The sequence below is a fragment of the Schistosoma haematobium genome, chromosome 2, assembly GCF_000699445.3.
Source record: "Schistosoma haematobium chromosome 2, whole genome shotgun sequence".
Lineage (NCBI taxonomy): Eukaryota > Metazoa > Platyhelminthes > Trematoda > Strigeidida > Schistosomatidae > Schistosoma > Schistosoma haematobium.
The window spans coordinates 33337823-33364910 of NC_067197.1; the positions used below are offsets into that span (position 1 = coordinate 33337823).

Consider the following 27088-nt stretch of genomic DNA (forward strand, 5'->3'; position numbering starts at 1 on the left):
CACGCGTGAGACATATAAGTTTCCACTTAAACATGCAGTGTCAAAAGTCAATACTGCTAAGGACCTAGAAACAAGAACAAAACAACTGTATGATGTTTTATGATTTTCACTAATTTTCCACTTGACATTATTTTATGACAAAACTTACGTCCAAAATGTTTTCTTTTAGTTACAAATTATACAATCAGACTGATTTACTGGTTCCTACAAACTAAATGTCAAGAAATATTCACAAATTTAGGGCTATTTTCCCGACTTTTCACCATTATGTTGTCCATAAAGCAATAATCATGTATGGTTCATTAATCAAAACAAAATATTACATATGTTTAGAACCCTTATTATTAACAATATTATTATTAAGGTAAAGTAGAATAGAGATATACTTGCCTAGAATTCATTATTAATAAATTTTTCAATAGCCGTTTACATTCAAATGAATTATTGTATCATACATACACGGAAATTACAACTAATTTTATCATCTGAAATATTTGCAACCCAGTAGAACACAAAGTATTCAAGAGAACAATCGCATTTTGTTGCTTCGATTCATAAGAAACATGTATAGTATTGTAGTTCAACGTTTCGTTTTTGTTATGAAAAGTAACAAAAGCATTTTGTAAACTAGTATCATCATAAAGTAATTGTACTCATTATAACACTAAATCATATCAATGAAAGTAAATATGGTTAAACTATATAAAACTAAGATGTATATCAACTTCTCTCTTGTTGATCTAATTTATTTGTAACCTGACGGATTAAAGTTTCTAAATCACCGACTTTAAAAAAAATGAAAAATTCAGAAAAGAAAGAAAAAAGAATAATTTTAATGAATCAATTCTAATTTATATAAACACAATTAAAATTAGATAAAATTATAATTTAAAAACAACTTGTAAGGTAAATTCCATTGGAAAATGGTACCCCTTGAATAAACATTGGGAATTAAAAGTCAATAAATAAATTTCATCTTAACTTGGAACTTTATACACATATCTTCACACAGAATCTAATAAAATATTAAAAGCATACTTGGTAGTGATTAACTATGACATTGAGCTTTTAATGTTTTATTGCATATCAGTGCTTTATTAAGTCAATCGGTTATGTAGGATGGAATATAACAACCCACAAAGTACAATAATCTAGATTAATGACTTCGATCCTGGAATTCATTTCGATTTGTAATACATGATAAATCCCACTGTCATTGAAGTACATTATGATTGAAACTTATCTCGAAGTTGAACAAACTCTTTTTAAAACATACATGAACTGATCACATATATTGACAAAACAATAATTAACTAATTATTATCCAAAGACAAGTTCATTATAAGAAGGATAAATCAATAAATTTAGTTCTCATGAAATACTATAGCTTAAGTTTTATCGTACTATATATATAAATGTTGGATTAATTTTATTTATTTTATCACAATAACCTGTATTACAACCCCTTTATTACAGTTTACAAGTTGAGTACGCACATATATATTTAGCTCGCTTCAATGATAAAATGTTGCCAACGTTTCCTAATTTCAATAACAACAATTTATTAAAACTTTACGATCATTGTTCAGATTACGAATAATCTAACAAACATGGGACTTGTTTACACATTTATAATTTAAAACACATATACCATGTCGAGAGTAGGTCAAATATAAACAACCAAATTAGATGATCGCAATGCTATAATATGAATTTGGAAATGCAGATTATTGGATTCTGAAAACGTGGTTTAAAAGGTGACTTAATAAAAGGTTCCACTTATTCTTCTCACTCATTTATTGCTTGTTGTCGTTTTTTTCCGTTCATTCTTTTGGTGTCTCTTCTTCAGTATTTGTATATTTGAAATGATTCTTCACACACCCTTTTATTGTGTAAAATTGAATGATTGTCATTTTAATAAATTTATTTTCTCAGGCTTTGACCGAATTCCCATATTGATATGTTTATTTAAAATTTTTTAATGCTTATTACTACCAGTGAACCTGTTCCACTGTTATCATTGACTTAAAAACTGCTTCGATTGATTCATTCCTTTTCATATGAACGTGAAAAGACATTATTAAAGCTTGATAAAGGTAAAATTGAGAACAGCATTGTTTAATTATATGTATTATTCTAAAATAAAAGTCGTCTCTTCACCCTACTACTACTAACTTTCGAACCTAAATCAGAACAACAATGATAACAAAAATTACCGTTACAAAAAGTAGTAAACTTAACTAATATCTACCAGTATAGAGGTTTGTTGTGATTATTGAATGTTATCGTGTTCACGAACCGACCTAAGTTAGATAATCATTGAAAACTAGAAAGCCCTGGACACAGCTCTTTCGTCCTCGAATGGAACTCTTCAGTGACGTCTTGGTTCTCAAAGGTTGATTTGGGGTGGTTTATGATCTCAGTCAACTGCTATCAACTTACCAGGATCTGATGAATTCTCCGTAGTTCGCCTTACGTTCCCTAATTTATCGACGAGAGAGGATGGCGTAAAATTCATAGAAGATCGATTTGAGGCCGATAATTTGTAGTTACTAAGACCTGAATTTGGAAATGTGTTGTCTTCCACTAGCAACTTTACAGATGAAGGATTACGACTGTGAAGTTGATGTAAAATTGATTTGCATCCATTTTTTTGATTATCAACTAAGTCTAAACCATTATTATGATGTAAGTGAGAATCTAAAATTATATCATTAAGTTCATCAGCATGTACAGAATGATTTGCCAAATGTGGGAGATTTTTTACAGCTGCTGTTTCAATAGATAATTGTTTAGCTTTTTGACAAGCTAATTCTGCTTTTTGTTCCGCTAAATAAAATCGATTCTCGGTTTCATGCAGTAGTTTTTCAGTGTCGTGTAATTTTGTATTCAAATCTGAAATTTGATTAGTAAGAATAGTTTTTAAGTCTTCATGTGATTTTGATTCATTCTGAAGTCGTTGCTCTAACTAAAATTTAGATGATAAAAATACCATGATTAAGATGATATGATACGTATCACAGGTTTTATGAACACAAACGAAAAAAATTTAAGAAAATTATTATAAGTCTTTAGTTAAGTTAGATAATGCCAGCAGTGAAGTATGGGTTGAAAATTTTGTCCTATTTGAGACTGGTCTGTTAGGTGTTCCAGCATGTCAGCCATAATGTTCACATTGAGACTCAGACCATGGTAAACTTCGCTTAATATGTCCAACGTGTTATAAAATGAACTACTGATTTTAGATAGGTTTTACAATGAATATGAATCTTATTTATGATGGTTTGTATTCCCCAGTGATTTGAAATTAAGATTACCATTGATCATTTTCTTTTAAAATATGAGCATTGCAAACAGTCTGTCTCAATATAGTCATTTAGTCACAGGCTTTTAGTAAAGCTGGAGGGTAGCTAGTAGTAGAACTTAGAAAGCGCGTTTGGGACTCGTCAGCTGAATGTGCCCGTATACCAAACGAAATAAAAATATCAAAGCACTCTGGTCAGGATGCACTGATACCGAAAGAGACTAACTAATGGGAGTCCATAATATCAATAACCAGAAAATAAAAATCCTTTTAGATAAGATGTGATAAAAGGAAGTAGGGTAAAAAAACACATTTGATAAAACGGAAAATTTCATTCTTAAAATTCATAATTGGATATCGCTTGAGTGGAAATAGATCAAAACCGTAGATAATTACAGTATCAAAGCATTAGTTTATCATCGTAGTCAAAAATGAAGTGGATGGATAAGGAAAGAGACCCATTGTGTCATTGAAGAATGAAAGCGATTCGACAAAGAAAATTTTCTTTTCGACGATTTCATTTACATAAGCTGTGTAATCGTATTTATAGTTAATTTTATTTGCTAGTCTACAGTAAACCATAATGGTGCTAAATAATTAAAAATACTTCCAGTGGGTTTTTTATAATGAATTGCTCATGAAAATCAGATATTGTAAGGTAGTTGTGTATTAATCAGCTGATGAAAAGTGCTGATGGAAAAATAATTGTCCACTTGATAAGTATCGAGAACAGAATAATTAGAAGTTGTCATAATGGCTAATTAATAGTTGTCGAAATAATTGGAGAGTAGTAGAAATAATAACTAAAAACGATAGATTATGGAATAATGAGACAATGAATATACTGTATTTGCACGTAAAGATTAGTCTTGAACCAATGGACAGCAATAGCCTCTGCTGCATATAGATTTTTCATTTCCATTCCTCTTAAGGTGACTCTTCTGAATGTATCTATGATTTTGATAAAGACTTCTGGTGAAGCGGAGTGACCACAATTACGTAATTGCTCTAAGCTTTAGCTTTTGACTGACTTAAGTGATACTTTATAAAGTCAGCCAGTGTTCAGAGATGATTTTTGAAAGAGCTTGTTTCGTGTGTCCTATGTAACAATAGGTCACCTTCCTTATTTAGAAACATGTAAGGATACTGAGATAGTAAGGGAACGTTTTGAGTTTCTGAGGTTTTCTATCAAGCTTGCTGTAGAGAATGCTAGAGTCACATTTTTAAAAAGTAGATGGATAATGTTTTATAAGCAGCTACTGATATGATGAGAGCAATGTAGTGATTTGTGATTACTACATAATCACTACGACCTCAACAGGGGTCGAACTCATAACCTTTAGCCCTTGTGGGGGAACACTTGACCGATAAAAATATATTTCAACTTTTTGTATCTTCCACCAGGTGAAATACATATTATCTACAAACATACTTGTTTATGTTTTTGTTTATCAAGTTCAATTTGTTCAAGAAGTAACTGTTTCTCCTTGGTCAATGCATCAACATTTAATTTTGTATCATCCAACAGTTTTGTTTGAGCATTAAACTTCTCAGTTAGCACTTTTAATTGGTATTTGGTTTCATTATACGCAGATATTTGATTCGTTTGATCATGATTTTGTTCCAATAACTACAAACCAATATAATCGAAAACAAACGACCATGAATTTGAAGCAATAGTTCCAAATTTAGTCTATACAATGTCAAAACTTCTGAAATACATACTAACAGACTTTTTATTAAGCTTTCAGGAAAGATTTATCTACTTGGAGCAGGTTAATTAGCAAAAAATCTTTAAAAAGGTAACGTGAAAGCTGATTTGATGAACTCCGAATTTTGATCCACCATTTCAGGTCAGCGCAGTAGAAAACTTTTTGCCTCGCAGATTGATTTTGCTGCTAAATTGCCCGAAAAACCTTATTGGACAATCTAAACTGTTGTTGAACCAGTCGCTTTAAACTAATTAATCAATTAATTTTTACAGTTTTAAGTGTATGAAAAGTGTGAATTCTCTAAATTTTAATGTATCACAGTTACAAGCCAGGTCTGGTTTTCAGTATTCCATGACTCAGTGAGATATAAGTATATCGGTTACCAATCATATTGGTTGTCGGATCTTGTGACATCATGAAATACCTAATTTTTTTATTATTGTATTACTTCAGTTTCGTCCTTGTTACTAAAAAGTAGTTTGCTTCAAATTTAGGATTACAAGTGAAGTTCTATCCGATGGAGTCTATAAAGAAGTTGGTGAGACGATATCAAGTAGTTGATCAAAAGTATTTAACATTGAATTTGAGTATTTCATGATAAAATTCGTAAAATTTATTATATACTTGAATAAAAGAAATAGCAACTAGAATATAACTGGAAGTCATGAATGCTATATTGAGTAATATATTAACTGAATACTGATAGTCACATCTTTTCTTTTCAGTTGACTATGTATAGGATTTATATAGTTGGAAATCACCTGAGGTAAAATTGGGATGCGATCAAAATTCAACCTCTATTGCTCCCTCTATTGCACCTATTACTTAGAGAATTCTAGCAAACACCTCAAATCCAATCAATAAATTACATATCAATTATGTAATCTAATTGAACAAGATTTTTAACTTTTACTTATTAAATGGATGAAATTAAAAACATTTGGATAATCTTCACCTACCTTAGTCTCTAAATCCCGAATATCTAATTGTAATTGTCGATTCATTTTTTGAACTTCTAACAATTCTTGTTGAAGTCGACTGTTATGTTCTTCCAGTTTAGATTTTTGTATTTCAATTTCTTTATGTAAATTGGTTGAAAATTCTACTGTTTTATTTGAATTAGCAAGTTGTTGGTCAACTGTTGCCTGATTGATGATAATAACAACAAGTGTAATAGAATTATACAAATAGATGCACATTTTAAATTACAACTTAACAAAATGCGATTTCAACAATCAAAACAATTGTTATCCTAAATTCCATCATTATTAGCTGGATACGAAACAAAAACTTGTGACGTGACACTATATCCAGGTATTCTACTGAGCATCCAGATCTGAGAACAGAGACAATTTTAAATATCGACAAGGGGAGAATACAAACCTTCACACTTGTTGACCAAGATAGTAGCTATTTGTATTCAGTGGATAACGTTTTTAACATTTGAAACAAAGGGCAATCGGTTAGAGTCTTAACGTGAACTATGGGATGACGCTATATCTACCTGACTAGTTTAAAATAAGCCAAAACCCTTATCTTGAATTCTAATGTTAGCCAACAGCCAAATGTACCATTATCGATCATTCGATAGATTTAAATGTTATTAGTAAGAAATCAGGTTTGAGAAATGTAAAATTTGGGTAGGAATTCTTTAGTACATTAGACCTCATATTTTCAAAAATATTTTAATTAAACACTTGTTCTTGCAATTTCTATATAATCCTTATTAAAAGCTATCCTTCAATTCAATAATTCCTGTCATATCTTTTACCATCCATAAATCACAATTATAAATTTATTATACAAGTTTTTTTCTGTTTTTATCCGTGTTGCTTATTACTTATGCTTGAAACGGGGAACCACTACAATTCCCTCGACACGTAGTAAGAACACTGAATACTGGTACAAATAGAGATTTATTCACCCCTAAAAAACACGATGAGGACTCAGTAGCTAAGTGGACTCTAGTAGAAAAGACATTTATTCATATATTGATTGTACACTCATTGTGACTATTAATTAGAATGAAATCACGTCTATGAAAAATACCAATAGTTATAACAAACCATTCGTTGCATGTCATGCTATGTCTAGTTTACGTTAACTTAATGCACAATATCCTATCTTGAAATAACACCACACCCAAATAAATTAATGTTATATTGAATAAAATATCACACTTGAAAACAAAAACAAACACTACACTCAATAATCATCATATAGAATTAAAAGTGGAAGTAATGTTGAACAAGAAGTCACAATGAGTAAAAGAATGTAATTTCGCCTTTTTCATCTTATCATATCAATATTGAAGATGTTTAACTGACGTATCTATTGTGATTTATAAATTGTGATCAGTTTTGATAATCTAACTTCACATTTAATATCACAGTAGCTATGACTTCATAACGTAAAGGTGTTTACGACCATTTATCTAGCTTTCTGGTGTTCTGATTAAACGTTTAGTGTGATGATTAGCGCTACAAAGAGATATGATTGTTGCAACTATAAAAGACGTATGAACTATCTATTAATAAAAGTGAGAAAATTTTACATATACAGTTTGTTCTGATTGTGATCCTACCCTCTTAAATTAATTCAATCTCAGGAATAGTATGACAACATTTTATTCCTTCTGTACTACACCTTTTTTTTAAATATTCTCAATTATCATTTTGTATCTTCTTAACCTTCTTTAATTTCCATTATAAAATGACTTAAAAATGAATGTATAATCAGATTAATCAAAATGTTTTGCGTAAAAATATCATACTTTCCTGTTCATTTTTAGACTTTCGAAAAATTCCTGATTTGGTTAACTGCGTTACTACGTCCGTAAGCCTAGAACGATACTACTTTGCTGATTGCCACATGTTAATGCAACTGTTTACCAAAATATTTTTCGTCAAAATTAAACAAAATAATGCAAAACTGATTGTTAGGAGAATGTCAAATTATCTAAACTTCTTTTATTATTGTTGATAAACGTTAATTCTAACGTGTTAAATAAGTTCTCAATAACTTTTTCCAGTTGAAATTACCCTACTTAAATTATTTGCAGTTGTTTAATTGGTTAACGTTATCTATAGCATGAATGTTTTTACTTATGTACCTGAAAGCCCTAAGTAATACTATAAAAACAATGTTGTTCTGTTACAATCTGACTTCTTTGAATATCAGGTTTTATCAAAGCTCTTAACTTCTCTCCCTTAACCATTTACGTGGTTATAGTTGGGAAGTTGTGCATTAATCGTCTAGTCTATCTAGTTAGCGTATGTTTTTTTCCCATTAGAAAAATCATCAAATTGTTCGTAGTTCAAACACAACATAAACCATCTAGAAGACAGATTACTTGTCTATGAAGACATGAAGAGATTTCTTAAATACTTACTTTAAGTAATTCATATTCTTTTGATTTTTCGTCAAATAAACTAGTTTTACTTTGAATTTCATTTTCCAAAAATTTAATCAAATTCTCACGTTCATTCAATTTGATTTTTAATTGATTGAAACAGATTTCTAATTCATTATATCGTTGATCATTTAATTCCTGTGTTGTATTAGCAGATTTTAAACGTAATTCAGATTCTGCTAGTAAACTATTCAATTCAGTTATTTTTAATTCCATTTCATTAATTTTTGTAATTTGATTATTTTGATTCATCATTGTATTTTCTAGCTGTTTGATGACATTTTGACTGAAACATAATTGATTATTAGATTCCTCCATAAGGTTTTCATACTGATAAAGAAGGTATAATAATAATGTTGATTCAGGCAATTACTTTATTTCTGAGGATTATGTAAACAGCTTGACATTAGCTTGTATACTAAAAAACACTAAATAATTCATTCAATATAGTTTCGGACAATTTGGGATTATGTTACAATGTGGAGTCGACTAAATAATGTGCACTCAGATACTCAAAGTTCGACCGAATATTGCTTCACTCCCCCCCTTACTATGTGTTTGAGTATGCGTGAAATAAATTCTTTTAATTTAATCCATATTTGCCTTCCTATTGGTGTCGCCACTGAAATGGGATTAGACTAGTCATAATATTCGGAATTAAACGAAAGATTCATTTTCATTGTATATACATTTATTCAATCAAATCGGAGTCAGATCTCGAGCCACCAAGAAAACCTTCAAAATTAAACCATTCAGCTCGTAAAACATAACACACCCACAAAAATTACTAATAGTGTCAAATCCAAGTCCCTATTTAACAATCCAGTATCCCGCATCGCAAACCAATTTTTGAGACAATGTACATACATTACAAGTATTCGACTTCGTATAATTGAAGAACTGACACTATATGGCAGGAACCTCTTGAAGTTGAGTTCAAAATTCTAAGCTACCACAGAAAGTTGGCCAATTAAATTATAATTGAAGTCACTGATTTATGTTTCACATGGAACAAGCAACTCTATGCAAATATTAGCTGAATCATGTAGTCGCTGAATAAAAAGTTAAGCGATAATAGTTCACGAAGTCACTAACAACGAATTTCTGAGATGCAAAATGATCTATTCCTTTGGAATCAGGTCATTTGAATGTGACAAATCAGTGGTTAGTGATCCGCGAAAGTCAACTCGTCAGAATGTGACAAATGCAATTACTAGTCACCTTCTTAAAATCTTTACTCAATAGTGTTTTTTTTTTATAATTTTGACATCACAACCCTTTTATATGTTTTAATTTTCCAATATTATTGGAAGGTTCAATGATGATATGACACTAGTAATAGTAATCACTTGATAAAAATAAACAGAGATGTTGTTTTGATAACTGATTAAAATATTAGAATAAACTAAAGTAAATAAGATGAAAGGTATAAAAAAATACTTATGAATGAACCAGTATTAAATAATCATCACTACACACATATAAAGAAAAACTGTCAAGTTCAATTTGGCCTAAAACTAAATTATAGGGTCAACCAATAAGGAAGTCTGATAGCATCTAAGTAACTAATAAACATAGAAACTGAATAGTACAATAATAGTTATTCATAGATAGTATAATCATGTCATATGTATTATGTAATAAGTATTTAAAAAGAAACTCACTTTATTATTCGCTTCTTGTAATTTCATTTCAATTTGTTTTAATTTTTGTCGTGTACGTTGAATTTCATTAGATTTTTCATTTAATTGTTTTTCATAATTATCACATTTATTTTTTAATTCAATTTGTAATTTATCATAATTAGTTAATGCTGTAGTTTTAGCTAATTTTAATTTACTCATTATACGTTGATTAGTATGTAATTGTTTTTGTACAATTGTATGAGTTAATTTTAAATCATTTAATTCTTTTGTCATATTTTTTAATTCTTCTATCGTTGATTCATTAATATCAGCTTTAGATGTACGTAAACTATTCAATTCTGATTGATATTGTTCTATCTTCAATTTAAAAGAATAATTTTTTTTACGAAAAGAAATAAAATAATCATAATGATAATAATGATATAAGAAAGATTAGTTCAGCGAAGAGTTCTCTTTTATAATACAGGAGATTTTTGTGAAATGTTAAATTCCAATAACGGGATGCGTGGACGAATAGAATCGATAACATTTTGTGCATGACATTTAAGAGATTTTGAGTTTGAATAAATATGGTTTCTTCGAAGAATTTTCCAGTAGTATTTAGGATATTTGTGCATTTTAATGCAATCCTTAATGGGTGTATTTCGTTTATTAAAAAATTCCAAGGACCCTTCGACAGTAAAGGAACTTAATGAGTTTCTGCGTTATTCTGTCAAACTTGCGGAAGTGAATGCGAAGGTTACCTTTCTTAAGGATTGCGTTAAAAATACACAAATATCCTAAATACTACTGGAAAATTCTTCGAAGAAACCATATTTATTCAAACTCAAAATCTCTTAAATGTCATGCACAAAATGTTATCGATTCTATTCGTCCACGCATCCCGTTATTGGAATTTAACATTTCACAAAAATCTCCTGTATTATAAAAGAGAACTCTTCGCTTAACTAATCTTTCTTATTTAATGTCTTAATGGGTGTATTCCGTTTATTAATAATGGTATAGACAAGGAAATACATGCAACATCAATTGTACCATGAATTAGGTCAAGGAAACTTCCAAATTATAATGTAGGTATATTATGTGTATAGTCCGTTAAAAATGAGGTGCATAGACGTGAATTAGTTGCATATAAATATATATTAAAACATCATTTTGGTATATCCATGATAAGATACTATGAGTGTTATTGAAGTTATAAATAAAAGAATATCCATCTAAAAAATTAAAAAAGACTATTCGATATCAAACCAAGTGTTTGGCGATGGATAGGATAGATGTTTACATTACGCTCATTATCTGATAACAGACTATATAGATTAATTCAGTTGAATCATACTGATTAGAAGTGATTATCCAGTATTTACTTATGAATGAAATGGTAAAGATTTATTAGAGTAACATTTTTGTAAGCCTAGAAAAATGTGTTTCAAAATAAACTGCACGATAATATTATGTAGTCAGCTGTGATATTTGTAAGAAGTTACATAGAAGTACCATTAAGCATTACACATATCAAGGTTTAAAGCAAAATGTAAATAATAAATATATTTTTATGATATCCCAAATCAGTAGAAAATTGTATTTCTGATATTTCTTGACTTAATGTAAGTCACTTTTTCAAAGGAAATATTTACACAGAAATATATTTATTATTAACTTTCTACCCAATGTTCAGTTTATTTGAAGATATCAAATCTAACCTTTGCATTGATAACTACACAATTTAAATGTTTATTATTTACTAAAATAGAACTTTCTATGTTTCGTTTCACATCGTCTAGCTCTTAATCCTTTATAATTTAGAAGTTCTTTGCCTGATTCCAATATGTTCAAATCATTATTTATACAGACGAAATATTAATCCTATTCACTTCATATATGTACCTTTCATAAATCGGATGAATTACTGAGTGAATATAAAAAGTTGAAAACAAGGTAGGCTTGTGAACTTGAATGGAGGATTAATTTAAATAAGACTCAACACTAATAAGCATGATATAGATACAAGCAAACATGTAAATATATTCTATGTCATATACATAACTCAAGGTAACATGCATAGTTGACAGAACAAGTGCAAACATCAAAATAATTCATCTGCCAAAAAGGATAAATCAAGTAGGTATGTAATACAAAAGAAGTTGCTACAATATCGGCCGGGGACAAACACCTCCTTGTCAAGTCATCTGAGTGTATCGTAGTCAGTAAGTACGGTTATGTTATCGTTTATTTAGACACTCAATTAACGATATTTTAGAACATTTTAGAACTTTTAGGACATTTAACTTTTACCATGTAGTTTTTCTTCCATCATGACTGAGTGCACCACAACTGGTTGGAAGAAAGTTAAGGGCACCAAACCAAAACGTGGCATCAGTGCGTGAAGCCACTAAATTCTGGTTTGAGCTATGTTGGTAGATGCAGGATACTTGGTTGGTGTTCGCGAGACTATCGTAACCAATGGTTGGAGACTCTGGGTGACATGGCTCAGAGTCGATCACAATGGCCTAGTTGTATACGCTCTCTTTCTTCCCCTAAACTACGAGATTAAAGTCGCTTTATATTTTTCTTTCTACGAACCAATTATTTCTTCCTGTACTATATCCTTATACGCAACCTTTCTTTTATATATTACCACTATTGAATTAACTACTTCTATGAATCCGGTGTTCATCTTGCTGTGCTAATGCGGTATGGCAACTTGGACCGATGCATATATATGCCTGGTCCTACGTTGTAGCTGACTGACTGACAATTCCGTACCATGGTGGGGTGGTATTTATGTAAGCCAGCAAAAATGATGGAGAGTGAAACATCTTCTCCATCATGGATTACGATAGTGTAAGTAATAATTGTAGCTTCATTTTGATTAGTTGCCAGGTGCTAGGTCGAAGTCGCGAACGATATCACATCTTTCATTAAAAAAACCGACTAATCAGACAAAAGCAACATAGAAACTGATAAAAATGAACGTGCGCCCATGTTGTCATAACATATCTGTAAAGCGACATGAAATTAACAAGTTGAATGGTAAAAGAATAGAAGCAACGGTATCAGTTGAATTAAAAATGATAAGGCATATGGATATTATTCAAAAAGACAGAGTGAATTAATGGAATAAAAATAACTAAACAATGCGAAAATCAGAATTCAATAAAAATAATCTATCTGAGCCATTGAGACAGATTTTGGACGATGCTACACAACGTCTCCAAACATTAGTCAAAATAATCGCACCCATCTAAGTAAGGCTCAGCTTAGCTTTCAGTGATTTCGTGAACTGATAGTGGATCATGATTTATCCACACTCAGCTTTCTCCCAGCCCATTTCTACACAAACTAAAATCCCATTTCAAAGTAGATGTTAGTTGATAATACGTAATACAAGTTCTGATTACTTCAGCCGATAACTGATTAGAATATACCAGCAAACCACATTTCATCCGATGTTTAAACTCAAAGAAACAAGTGCATTAAATTATTCGTAATCAGGTGCATTTTCTAGAAAAATGTGAAGTACATACCCATCTTCATGTAGTAAAATCGATTTCTGGAGAATTGAAAAGAAAATTAGGTAGAACCAATGTAATCTACCTGAATAAAATACGAATTACTGTTCAAAAATAAACAAAATTTATTACCAGCTACAACCGAATCGTACAACATAATTCTAAGCAGTTATTTAAATGTTTTTTTATTTTGTTTATAATGATCAATTTCTTGAGATAAAAAAAAGTAACTTATTCAACTATAGAAGCTAATAAACAATAAAACACCTTACACTATAATTACAATCATATAAACCGTAAACACATATCAGTAACTCGTATATTATGTCAGAAGTCCCAGACTAAAACAAAATAAAACACATTGTTATTCATCTTTCAAACAAAGAACTTGACAATAATACAATTTATTAATAATAAGGATAGATCATAGTTGAAATAATCCAGTTTTAATCTAAATTAAAGTAAACCATTAAATAGTAAAGCAATATAAATGATCTTGTATTGATAGAAAGTAACAAGAGAATCAATTCATTAAAAAAAAACTTTAAACATTTAGTGACAATGATTTCAGTAAGCTGATAGGATCATTTTTTTAAAAATCAACACTCAGAAATCTCTGTAGGACTTGATAAACTTAGTTCACTTCCTAAACATTCAATTATCACTAACCATTTACAATTATCTTATAATATCAATAATAGAGAATTTCTCAATATTCGTTTCAATCGATCTATCTACATTAATTATACTTTTTTCATAATGATTAAATATTAAAACAAAAGGTTGTTGTGACTGTGGACTGCAGATTAGACGGCAGCGAATTACCGATCGAACCAAAAACGCGTAAACACGTAAGAACGGCCTAGAGTTCTGATTGGTCGTGCTCCCCTGTCTAGCTCAGCCAGTTGAGTCCAGAACGCAAGTCCCAACCTCTGATATATGAATCACTATATTTCAAGCATATTGAGTTCATATACCAATCAAACCGACCACAACGTACCAATAAAATATGAAACAACATTTGTACAAGAATTAGCCAGATGTGGCTGTGAATGAAGGAGGTAGCGATTAATAGACAGGGTATACTGCGCGGCAGTCCGTTCTGTTTTAATTTACGGCTGCGAAACATGGCCATTAAGAGTAGAAGACACTCGTAAGCTATTAGTATTTGACCACAGATGCCTTAGAAATATTGCTGGCATCTGCTGGGACCACCGGGTAAGTAATAGTGAGGTTAGACACAGGGTATTAGGGAATGATGGTAAATCTGTTGATGAGGTTATGAATCTTCATCGACTGAGATGGTTGGGCCACGTGTTGCGTATGCCTGAACACTGATTACCACGACGTGCAATGCTATCCGGTATTGGAGATGGTTGGAAGAAAGTTAGGGGCGGCCAAACCAAAACGTGGCATCAGTGCTTGAAGACACTAACTTCTAGTCTGAGCCATGTTGGTAGATGCAGACTACTTGGTTGGGGTCCGCGTGACTTTCGTAACCAATGGTTGGAGACTCTTGGTGACATGGCTCAGAGTCGATCACAATGGCGTCGGTGTATACACTCCCTGTCTTCCCTTAAACTAAGAGATTAAAATCATTTCATATCTTTCTTTCTACGAACCAATTCTTTCTTCTTGTAGTATATCTCTATATGCAATCTTTCTCTTATATGTTACCACCTTTGACCTAACCACTGCTATGAATCCGGTGTTCATCTTGCTGTGCTGATGCCGTATGGCAACCTGGACCGATGCACATATGTGCCTGGTCCTACGTTGTAGCTGACTGACTGACTGAGACAGGGAATAATTCATGAATGGTAAATCGTATAATAATAGTTCATAGGTCAAAATAAAGCTTATAATAAGAGGGGCATGGATATGAACAGTTTAGTTATATAAAAATTATACGATAAAAATATACTCATAATATTAGTCCATAAATGAATCCCAAAAATTACCATTCATTATTCTTATCGGGATACAACAAAGGTAATTAGATTAGTTTAAACAAATAATATACAATTATGATAATCATTCTTACCTGGTTTTCTGATTTTTCTAATAATTTTGATTTAATGTTTATTTGTTCATTTGCTTTTGAAATTTGCTCTTTCAATAAATTTAATTCATTTACAAAATTATCATTTTGTTTGTTGAAATTTAATTCTGTATGTTCAATAGTTTCATTGGCTTTGTTTAATTCTTGTTGTAATTGTTCATTTTTACTATTTGATTCCTAGATAAATTACTTAAATTAATCAACTACTGATATGATTGCAATAAATAACACCTAATAAAAATAATTTCAAAATAAAATATTTGATGAACATGTGCCATTCAATTTCATGGATCAGTTGACGTTAGATATTAACAATATTGGATACCAACTCAGTGGTCAAGAGCTTAAGCGTTCGCGCGCGAGACCGATAGATTCTAGGTTCACATCTTGCGAGGCGGGATCGTGGATGCGCACGAAATGGCAATCAAGTGCTTCCAGGTTTTCTATAGTGGTCTAGCTTCAGTTGACTCATGATCTCAACTATTGAAATAAGAACATATATTACTCATTTTAAGTGGCTATTATTATTTCACAACTTTTGTGAAAACATTTATAACCTGAGAAAAGTATGCTGTCGAACGTGACAATGTCTTTTTTCATAAGTGCACTTGTCAATAAGTTAAAAGTATTTCGTACAAAAACTTATAAGTCACTTACGTTAGTACTAATGTAGTTTTACTTGAAGATTTGACGCTTTTATACGTACACTTATTGAATACTTTCATTATATGTGTTATAACTTGTGGCCATGTGCCCTATCAATATGTAACGTAATGATATCGCCAATTAAAGAAGTGACGTATAGGCCGGACCGCATAAACCCGTACGAGCAGTCTACAGTCCTTGTCGATCCTTCTTCCTGCCTAGCTCTGCCTGCTGAGTCCAGAACACCAATATCAGCCTCCGTGATATGAATCATATATTTCAAACATACTGGGTTTATACACAAACCAAACAGATCACATCGTACCATAAAATAGAAAACAACATTTGCACGAGATCTAGCCAAAAGTGGCTGTTTATGTGTGATGTAATTAATAAACTGGGCATTAGTCAAGAACGGTAAGTCGTATAATGACAGCCTATAAGTCAAAATAAAGCTCATAATAAGAGGAACATGAATATGCATAATTTAGTTACTTAACAATTTATTTCACGGGATTATACTATTTAAATAACATCTCCAAACCCTAATCTTCTCGATTACTGCTTATACTCTTACTACCTCTACCACTACGGGATTTGAATCGACAACTGCATCTCTGTGCTAATTTGGTGTGGCAACTCGAACTGATGTACGTACGTACGAAGTTCTACGTTGTTACTGACTGACTGACTAACAATTATACAATAAAAATATATGTATCGTATTGGTCCATAAATAGTTCTCAAAAGTTACCATTCATAATTCTCGTCGGGATATAACCACATGACAGTAGTCAGTATAATTATTTCAATTTTAAATGTTATTACCAAAAAATAATGCGAGATTCTGTGAGTCAATTGATCAGTTCTAACAGTTCAACATACCAGTTTTGTGCTACCTAACGATCTATGAGGCAAGAACACTAACAGTTAAAAATATGCTTGCTATAAAGAAAGATTGATATTTAACAAAAGATTTTTACCATTTCTACAATAAAAATAACATTATTATATGACCCCATTTTACGTATGTTTTACAAAATAAGACGTAATATAACCGAAAAGAACCAAATCAGGTTATTGAAAAAAATATGGATTCCAATTTCATGATGGAATTTTGGCGCGTGAAATCAACATTTCCAATTATGAAACCAAAATACATAATTTTCTGGGTGATGTGAAGAAAGAAACAAAGAAGCAATGATGAACAACGGAAGCTACTTTTGGGAACAGGGTCTCACTTAATTCAAAGTCGGTAACTTACTAATATTTAGTTTTGTACCTGTTTTATCATGGAAGTTATAAGTCTTTGTTTGGTCCATGAATCATGACCTTACTCTTTTTTATTCCAAAATTATTGTGGTTTAAACGCAACCTTTTTCTACGCCAATTTTTACTCTAATGCTCTAGTTTACAAATAATCACATTTTTCTTATTCTTTGTGCTTTTTGGTCTTGTTAGTTATATATTGCTTCATGTCCTTTTTCGAGTTAATCTGAATCATGACTAAATCAAGTAACAATCCAGCCGATTCAAACTCTCTCCCACGTTTGCTAGCCTATCAAGTGATAGAATATTTTTCATCTCCCTGCCTTCAGAGCCATTCAGTCACAACCAAACTCCTGCATTGCTAGCTTCAAAGTTGTGCTAAATAGTCTATTGAGTTAAAAGCTTAAACTAGATTCATAAAAATTCTTTACAATATATCGATGGGTAGACGGATCACGTAGTTAACACTGGGTATCTCTGAGGAGATATAGTTAATGAAATAGGTGATAATAGAAGGAATAACAGATAGGATGACATAATAATAAGACTTACTAACCATGAGTTCGGACTCCAAATGTTTACATTTTTCTATTAAAGATTTTAATTCTGGTTGTAAATGTTGCTCAATGCATTGTTTTAATTCTAACGCTGTGGCTACACCTTCTTCACCAGTTGACAAAGCAGCTAATAAACGTGTTGATGCATTGGATGCATCAAAAGCAGCTTGTTTTTGTAAATGTTCAATTAATAAAACATGTTCTTTCATATCATTCTTTGTTGAATTTAATTCTTTTTCTAAATAATTACGTTCATCTAAAATAGTTTGAATTAATTCATTTGCTTTTTGTGAATCTAGATCACGATTATTCTATATGAAAGAAAAATATGATAAAAGTTGAAAATGATTAAATAAAAAGAACAAATTAAACAATTAATGATTATTTAGATGTATTTTTAATAAAAGAAAGAGATTATACTTTTTCTAGTTTAGTGATAAAAACTAAAGTTAGTCATTCTTTTGAAGTGCATGTGAATGCTGAGTGAAATCCTTCTATGTTGTTATTGATTCATCGTGGACATTAACTCTGGAAGCAGATCCATCTAGCTGACAAATCCTAAATATAACGAAACGCAGTTCATGAACTTCACTCGATGTCACAGTTCAATTTTACGAATGAAAATTTAACTATATATATATACACTGAATATTAACACATTAGTTTGGTTACTAGTTGAGACAACGCAATATATTCAATAACTCTACTCTGATAGATAAGTAGATAAATAGTTTCTCGCTTAGTATTAAAACTTTTTTGTAAGGTTGTTATATCTAAATATTTTCAAACTTATAACAAAACTAAACGACTAGCTCTGTCAATGTGCAAATATGTTCAAGTATTTTTTGTTTACAAGGTATTAGTTGTTTTACAACAAACGTGACTTATTGTGGATCAGTACTTCGACTTTAGAAGAATAATTGACCTTAGCTTATGAATGTAATTTTTAAAAGAATTAATTTGGATAATATTTAAAGGCACTAGGTATTCATATATATATATAAGAAAACGTCTAATGTTTCATTAGTTGGATCGCAAAACAGATTCGAAGACTTTATACATCATTCATTTTAAAAATGTTGATATGAGAGTTGTATATGGTTCGGCCAACACGAATAAGTTAATAATGATATAACTAATAAATAATTCTTTGAGGCAATTCATAGATAATCGGTATAATAAAATTGACTTTCAAACCAATTAATATCGTTTGAAGGTAGATCACAATATCAAATGTGGTATTGTTTGAACCGCTATGGAAATTAAGAAACACTGAACGGTTGTGTGATCTCACCCCATGATACTTATGTAGTGGACACGTAATTAAATTTGTTCTTGAATAAATTAAATCCAACTATCATAATATTGGTGACTAATTTGATAATCTTAGTACGAAAATCCTTTAATCAAAACATTTGTTATTTTTGGTAATCATGAAAATTTTAGAAACCTATAAATAAATATAATACAATTGTAGAAAAGCTGATTTACTTGTTCAGTATCTTTGCATTATTTTTAAAATTTTGTTCCATATGATTAACCTTTGTATGATACATAAAATTTCCCACTATCAGACTGAGAAGCATTGCTTTTTCAATAAGCTAATAACACAGTCTGTATTCGAAACATAAAACAATGATATGGAAATTCTGGGAACAAATGTAAATAATATTACCTGAGTTGTCAGAAAGGAGTTTAGCTTAACGTATTAATTATCGAGAACCACATGCTAAATACACTCGAGAAGGATGATAAACAACAAGCATAATAGTAATTAGTCAAGAAATTTACATCTATAATAATCTTTTTTTATGAAACTGTAGTTAATTTACTTTTTCCTCCTGATAAGATCGTTTCCATTTTGAAGCTTCACTTTGAATAGCAAGTAAACGACGTTTGAGTTTTGTCACAGTTGTATCATTCACTTTTGCTTGTTCTTCAGCACGAACCTTAATAGTAGTTAATTCCTTTTCCAACTGTGTATTACGTGTACATAAATTATCAGCTCGCTGATGTGCAGCAACTAATGCATTTTCAGCTGATGAACGTCTTTCAGACGCAGTTCGTACAGCTTTTTCATTTTGAGTTAAATTAGCATTTGCTAAGCAAAAAAATTTGGAATGGTCATGAGCTTTTTGGAGTACAGTAATAAATGTAAAAATTCCAAGAAAGTAAATATATGGATTTTCAAATGGTAAACAATGACTCATAGAAACCTTAAATAGGAATCGTAATCCTTCAGTTATACTCGTCTGAGTTCTTCATCAGTTAAACATGACCTGGATAGCATAGTAACAATATTCACTGATAAGTATAGCCTTGAGTACCGGACAGAGAACCAGTTTTCTGGATGGTGTAGATCTACCTTATACATAAGTATCAGAAATCTTATTAGTCTAAGTTCAGATCTATCTGTTGATTGACTTCAAACAATAAAAACGAATTGAACGTCAAATATATTTTGTTAGAATGTTAGTGGTTAACACTTGCATCGAAGACATACTTCTGATTCTATTAAAACGTCGTAACCTAAATATATCTATAAATTATAGAGAATAACGTCTTCATCACGATTTTGTAATCACCGTATTGACTCTGTGCCATAATCTAACAACACAACGATAAAAATGATGGGGATTCATTTTTTTTTGTTTTAAAACCACAGTTGTTATTAAAAATGAAAGTTACTATAACACAGTTTGGGTCTTAACACCCACAAATAGAAGCTATTTAACTTGCTAACGTTTCACGTAAGATAAAAAAGAAATTAAATTCACATTCAAGTGCAGTGTTACGGAATACTGTGAGTCGAAAAAAGCAGTATTCTTCAAAAAATAATCTCAGTTGGTGCCAATGAAAACTAGGAAACACTAGAAATCAGTTTTATCCTAGTATGGGGCATGTAAGTGGTGTACTTCAACGACCCTACTGTGGATTAATCTCAGGACGTCAGGGTCTCGCAGTGAACGTTTCATCATTAGAACCATTAGAATGGTTTTGATAGTTTTGTTTGGTCTACCTGAAGTTTGTGCTGATGATGTTGTTCAGAAGAACGATGGAAGCCCCACGACCAAACCATCCAGCCCAGAGAACAAAACTTCATCAAAACCATCCACTTGAGGTAAAAAAAAATCTTCTCAATCGTCCATTAGAATGGGATAACTTTAACCACAATTAATAGGAGATATAGCATAAAAACCGTTAAGTGTCGTTGATGGAAATTGTTTCCCTTCCAACATAAGTAAATTCCAACAACAACTTAGAATAATAATCTCAGGAACACCTATAAGTTGTCAGTAAGCCAATCGTTGTAATATAGTTGAATGGGTTTTGTGGCTATAAGAATAATGTTCAGGTAATATATGTTATAGTTAGCTTTGGTAGATAATTACCTTGTTCAGTTTTACATCTTAATTCGTTGTATTGTTTTGCCAAGTTCTCCGCACGGGCTGAAGTTTTTTGGACAGTTAACTTGGACTTAGCCAACTCATTGGATAGGTCACAATTAATCTGTTGAAGATGAGCAATGCGACGCATTGAGTCTTTTAATTCGTTCTTACCATTCGCAATTTCTTTATTTAACTTCTGAAAAATCAAACGATCATGTTAATGAACAATAAAACGTTCAAAAGCCAAAAATAAAATAAAATATGCTTTAAATTGATTGAGTTGAACATGAACTGATCGATAATAAAATAAATCCAAGCGTGAACTACTATCAGTTGCTAAACAAAACCATAATAAACTAATCAGCATGGTTTAACTGTTTCATCTCTCAATCCCTTCTGCTTCTCAACAATAAGCCTAGAACACCTTAAACAACCATAAAAATAAATACTTAATTTAAACGTCGTTAGTAGATAGCTGTCTTAGATAAATTTATTTACAGTTATAAAGTAACCAAGGAGTTGACTTTATGCATTATGGTTAAAAAATGTGTTGGGTTGGTTGACAATTTACCATTCACTTTTAAATTATTATTGTAAAATTTGACTGTTGTGTATCAATTGTCTAAACGATACATAGAAATGATGGCGTAAGTTTTCAATCATCAAAATGCCGTTGTTAAGTATAGTTAAGAAAGCAATAAACTTGTCAGACTTATCCGATTATTGTCCAAACATATTATTTATGAGTAATCTATATTTTAATGAAAGTTTTCCGTCTCTGTTTTTTACTTATTAGCCTAGAGCTTGTTTTTCGGTTAGTGATAAACCATCTGGAAAGAAAATGAAAACCTAAAAATTGAAAAATGTAGTTCAGAGAAGAAAACAGAAACAAAGTCATTCTCCTGATCTAATAATCTTGTCTAACATCTCAGATCAAATTATATTTGTTTTATCGTATAGAACTGATCATTTTTTCTTATATGCTTATTGCTAACTATTCATTGATTATATTGCGTCGAATATCAGTTTTTAACCTTGACTTCAAGAGTATTTTTATACAATCATTAACCAAGGACGTGTTTTTACACGGATGAATTTTAAACGATAATACATCGAGATCTAAACCCACTTGAATTGTGAATTCCGATGTTTTAAATTTTGCAAACAAATTTTCACGGTTTTTCTCTGATTGTCTTAATATGTTATTCAGTTCTGTGATTCGACCTTCGTAGGTGTCTTGAATGGAACATATCTTTAAATAAAATTTAAAAAATGGAAATGAAGTATAGGTGATGTTCGACTGAAGAAAATCCGATATGATGCCAACCATTATTGACATAATGAAGATACTGCCATTTTTATATCTAGAAAAATGATAATTCCAAGTAAAGAGAAAGCTATACTCAAGTAGGATGTAGACTAGTAATCTCAGGCTCATTGAGTCAGTATTTTGTATTCTTAAACACCGAATTATTCAAAAAAAAAATACAATAATGATGACTTTTTAGACTGTACAAATGAGTTTTGTATTGTAAAAATAAAAGCAAGTTCTCGTCTTTTTACTCTAGTGCACACTCAGAATAATCCACTATAGTTTAAAGATTAGTAAGCATATAACACGTATATTTCAAGTTGTATTTTTTTAAAATTTTCAAGATACAACCAAAGATACATAGAAGGCATCCATGTGAGCACTTAGTTCACTGATTGACGTAGAAACAGTATGGGTAATTAATAGTAAAACGCTAATAATAACTAAAGGGTTTTGGAAATCTTCGACCTTTTTAACAGGATAAAATTTGCTTTTCAAAATGTTTAATTTTCGTTACAACAATCACATTGGAAATATCCTTTTGATGGTTTTTAAATCAAACAGGACTCATAGTATATTTAAAACGTTATGAATGAAGCTAGTTAGTTAATACATCTGGATTAGATCAACTAAAAACGTTTATTTAACTTAAATTTCCACATTATCATTTCCTTTATGCTATAATAAGTCAGACAAGTAGTGAATTGGACATCAACATTATTGACATTTTTCCCTTTGTATGGTTTCTAACAAAAAATACAGATATACTAGATTATATAAACATAAACAAAATTGGAAAGCTTTGAAATACCATACTCAGAATATGTACTATGCGACGAAAACTTTGTACGGGGCTAACTAATCTGAAACATATGGCATTAGGCCTATTACTGATCTGCTGACGTCTATAATAATTATGTTTCGAAAAGGTTTTACTTCATTTATTTATTCTACGCACATACGAGTAGTGAATCGAGCCAATATTGTTATAAATACCACGTGAAGGAACAACTAAATAACATACCTTGTTTTCAAGCTCTTTTTTGTCTATTATAAAGCGTTCTCTTAGTTTGGCTATGCTGGAACGTAATATTTTACTGGCTTTCTGAGCCTCTTCTGTTTCTTCATTTCTTAAGAAAATAAGTTTGTTCATTTGATATTCTGCTACTTCCACACGTTTAAAAAGTGAATTTTTTAAATCTTGAAGATATGCTTCTCTTGACTCAAGTTCCTGTAACAGCATTTCACAATTCGATTCAGCACTGAGAGAAATTTATAATATATACCAGAGAAGTAAATAGATATATTCCTACCTCATGAAAATTGTTTGATAAAAGGACAGAGTTTTAAGTTTGATACTATTATATAGGTTAAAAGGAATAAATTATTTCCTTATGCTTATGTAGGATTAGTGTAATCGAATGAACAGAATGATGAAAAGATTCAAATGATCAAACCCCGGTTACGTAACTGTACCTTGCTAACTGTCAGACAAAGTTAGATTCTAAGTCTACATTTCACATGGTTAATAAATTGAGATTGATAACTAAAATACCTATATCAGTATTTACATCGATTGACTAGTAACTACTAATTCGTATTATAACTTAATTTTGCTACACACTAAATAATCCTATCTAATCAAAATAAGGCTAATTAAAACTGACTTTACTATAACTTACTGATATATATTATTTAATCAATCTAATTACAAAATATTCAGTGACTAAACTGAAGCTTTGTGGTACAGTTTTACCTGGTAAAAGGACTTTTACTAGTAAGTACGGAGTCAGGTAAGCTTATGTAAACTCTAATATCAAGCTAGACGAATTATCAAAAACTTAGTATCAACTGAAGTTAATTTCACATTCAGACAGTGTATCACTTTTTTCCTAACAATTAAAATACTGTTTAAATGTAACCCACTATGAAGTTTTTCATTGGTTTTTTAAGGCGTTGCCTACGGAATTTAATTATCAGCTCACTAAAAACAGAAGTACCTTTAGGTGTCACCAATGTCTACCAATACAAGATTTTAATCATTGTCCATAACTTGTCAACAAAACTGAGAATAATAAGAGTTTTTAAAAATCTTTTGAATTTGTAATCAATTTGTAAACAAGCTTTAAACATGAAGTTCATTAAAATTTCTAGCGTTTAACGAAAGAATAAAAGATTATGAGTAAAAAGATGTACCTCAAGAAGACATCATCTAGAATTCCGAGTGGCTATGTTTAGTCCAGAATGATTGTTTAAGAACCTTTAACGTCTGATGTAAAGTAAACGATCTGTTAGTTAAAGTTACAGCATTTTGCAACATTGCAAATGAAAAATCCCTAAAACCAATTTGACGCCGTATTTTAACAAATACTAGATAAAATATTATTTGGAAAATTATAAGTATACACATAACGAACCAAATTTAACAAAGGATTCGTGTGTGCGTTTATTTATTCGCAGAACAGATTCATTTCTCTGAAAGTATCCATGTTTACTAATGGTTGAACTCAAGCGTCACTGAAGAACGCGTAGGAAAGGATTCACGTGGCCTATAATAATGCGAGGATAGTACATACCGGTACTTTTACTCTAAGCTAAACAATGTCAAATACTGAATTGAAAACACGGAATTTCTTATTATTATCAAACACACTGTCAGAAAAACGTACTCGGTATTAGAACTTTCGAAATCTCATCTTGTTACAGATATTACTGTTCTGTTAAGCTATACTTTTATCTCTGTATGAAGACCTTGAGGAAACGAAATTGTAAATTATGGGTAAAGCCTATCGATAAACTATTCTCACCATGTGACATCCGACAAACAAGCAAATATACAAACCTATCCAAACAATTTCAAATGTATCCTCGATCCACTGCCACTTTTTAAACTCTGTTAAAAAGTAAATAAAAACTTTCCTATCCTTTTATCAGCGAACTAACATACATGGCTAAGACGCAAATGCTACTTTACGCTGAAGTCAAAACATAACTGGAAGTAACAGATAGTGGGTGTAATTTCTCTCAAGAGTGACTTAGGTGTCGTGGTTAAATGACATACAATGTCATTCATACCAACCAATCCAGCCCAGTTTGCTTCTAAAGGGATCAGATGCCCGAATGGCCTAAACTGCAGAAGTGATTAGCGTACTTGTCATTTTCCTAATTCGCAATGATGTAGATGACACAGTGAGTCAACCTCCTGTCACTTAATTGCAGTTAAAAGTTTTTTTTAGATATGAGGGTTAAGAAGAACTTTCAAACACAGAATTTCGCTCACCACGGTTTGGTGAAAAGGTTAAAAGTGGAAACATGTTTATGGTGCAGGCCACAGTTTAATAGATCACTTGAATCCCTTCAAGAGAGTACAGAGGGCCAACATCCATACAAAGTCGATAAAGTTTGGCTTACCATAAAATAGGTGCCTTAAAAAGTAAAGCTAGTAGACTAAATAATGGTATACTGGATACCACGTGATTTTAAACCTGAAGTATCTTTTTCTCCCTAACTTGGTAAGAAAAACTGATATGTAACTAAAAGCAAGTATAGGATCAAAAGAAAGAGATTTGCTATAATATACAAGATTTCTCAGTGTCCAATCAAGTCTTGTGTTTAACTGTCGGAAGAAATGGTGTTAAAACCCAAAATTAACTTACCAAAGAGGACCAAGCTTGGAGGCTCATTAAAAACGAGGCTACAAAAGTCTTCACCACCTTGCTATCAAAAAGTAGATCTGAATCATATATATTACATGACAGCAATTATCAAAGCCGAATGCTCATATTTTTATCAATATATACTGGTCTTATATTTCTATACTTACACAAAGAAACAACTTGGAAACAGAACCCAGCTCTAACAGAACTTTGTGCAAAAGTTTAACATTATCTCCGAAGAAAAAAATACGACATAGAAATAGCTAGATTTCTGTGGATGGACAACTTTGTTTAAACTCCTACACAATCTGTTATGCTCACTAAAAGCAATCTTCGACATAAAGGAATGCACAAATGTATCAAAGAAACAATAAAACTGTGCACATACGCATATCGTCTTTCTTTTTCTATTATCATCGTAGCCAAATCACCATTTGAATCAAGACACTTAGCATTGACAGGGTGCGAGTAATTTATCTGTTCTTCCTTAGCATTTTTCAAGACCAAACTCGGGTCATGAAAATTGAATTGCATCATATTTTCTGGTTTAATTTCATATATCCGGACAACAGAACAACAGCACGAACAACTTGTTTACAATTTCGAATGAAG

General features: G+C 31.0%; 1 protein-coding gene across 1 annotated transcript; it reads right to left on the reverse strand.

Annotated features, from left to right (window-relative positions):
* Positions 1–27088, reverse strand: MS3_00006766 (uncharacterized protein). Its single transcript, XM_051214997.1, has 13 exons — positions 26865–27088; positions 23845–24082; positions 22638–22760; positions 21512–21704; positions 19952–20220; positions 18119–18430; positions 15631–15825; positions 10093–10431; positions 8408–8758; positions 5976–6161; positions 4737–4934; positions 2443–2968; positions 1–785 (listed from the first exon to the last, which is right to left on the reverse strand). Exons 1-13 carry the CDS (start codon positions 27011–27013, stop codon positions 721–723), a joined length of 3144 nt encoding a protein of 1047 aa, XP_051068185.1. The 5' UTR covers positions 27014–27088; the 3' UTR covers positions 1–720.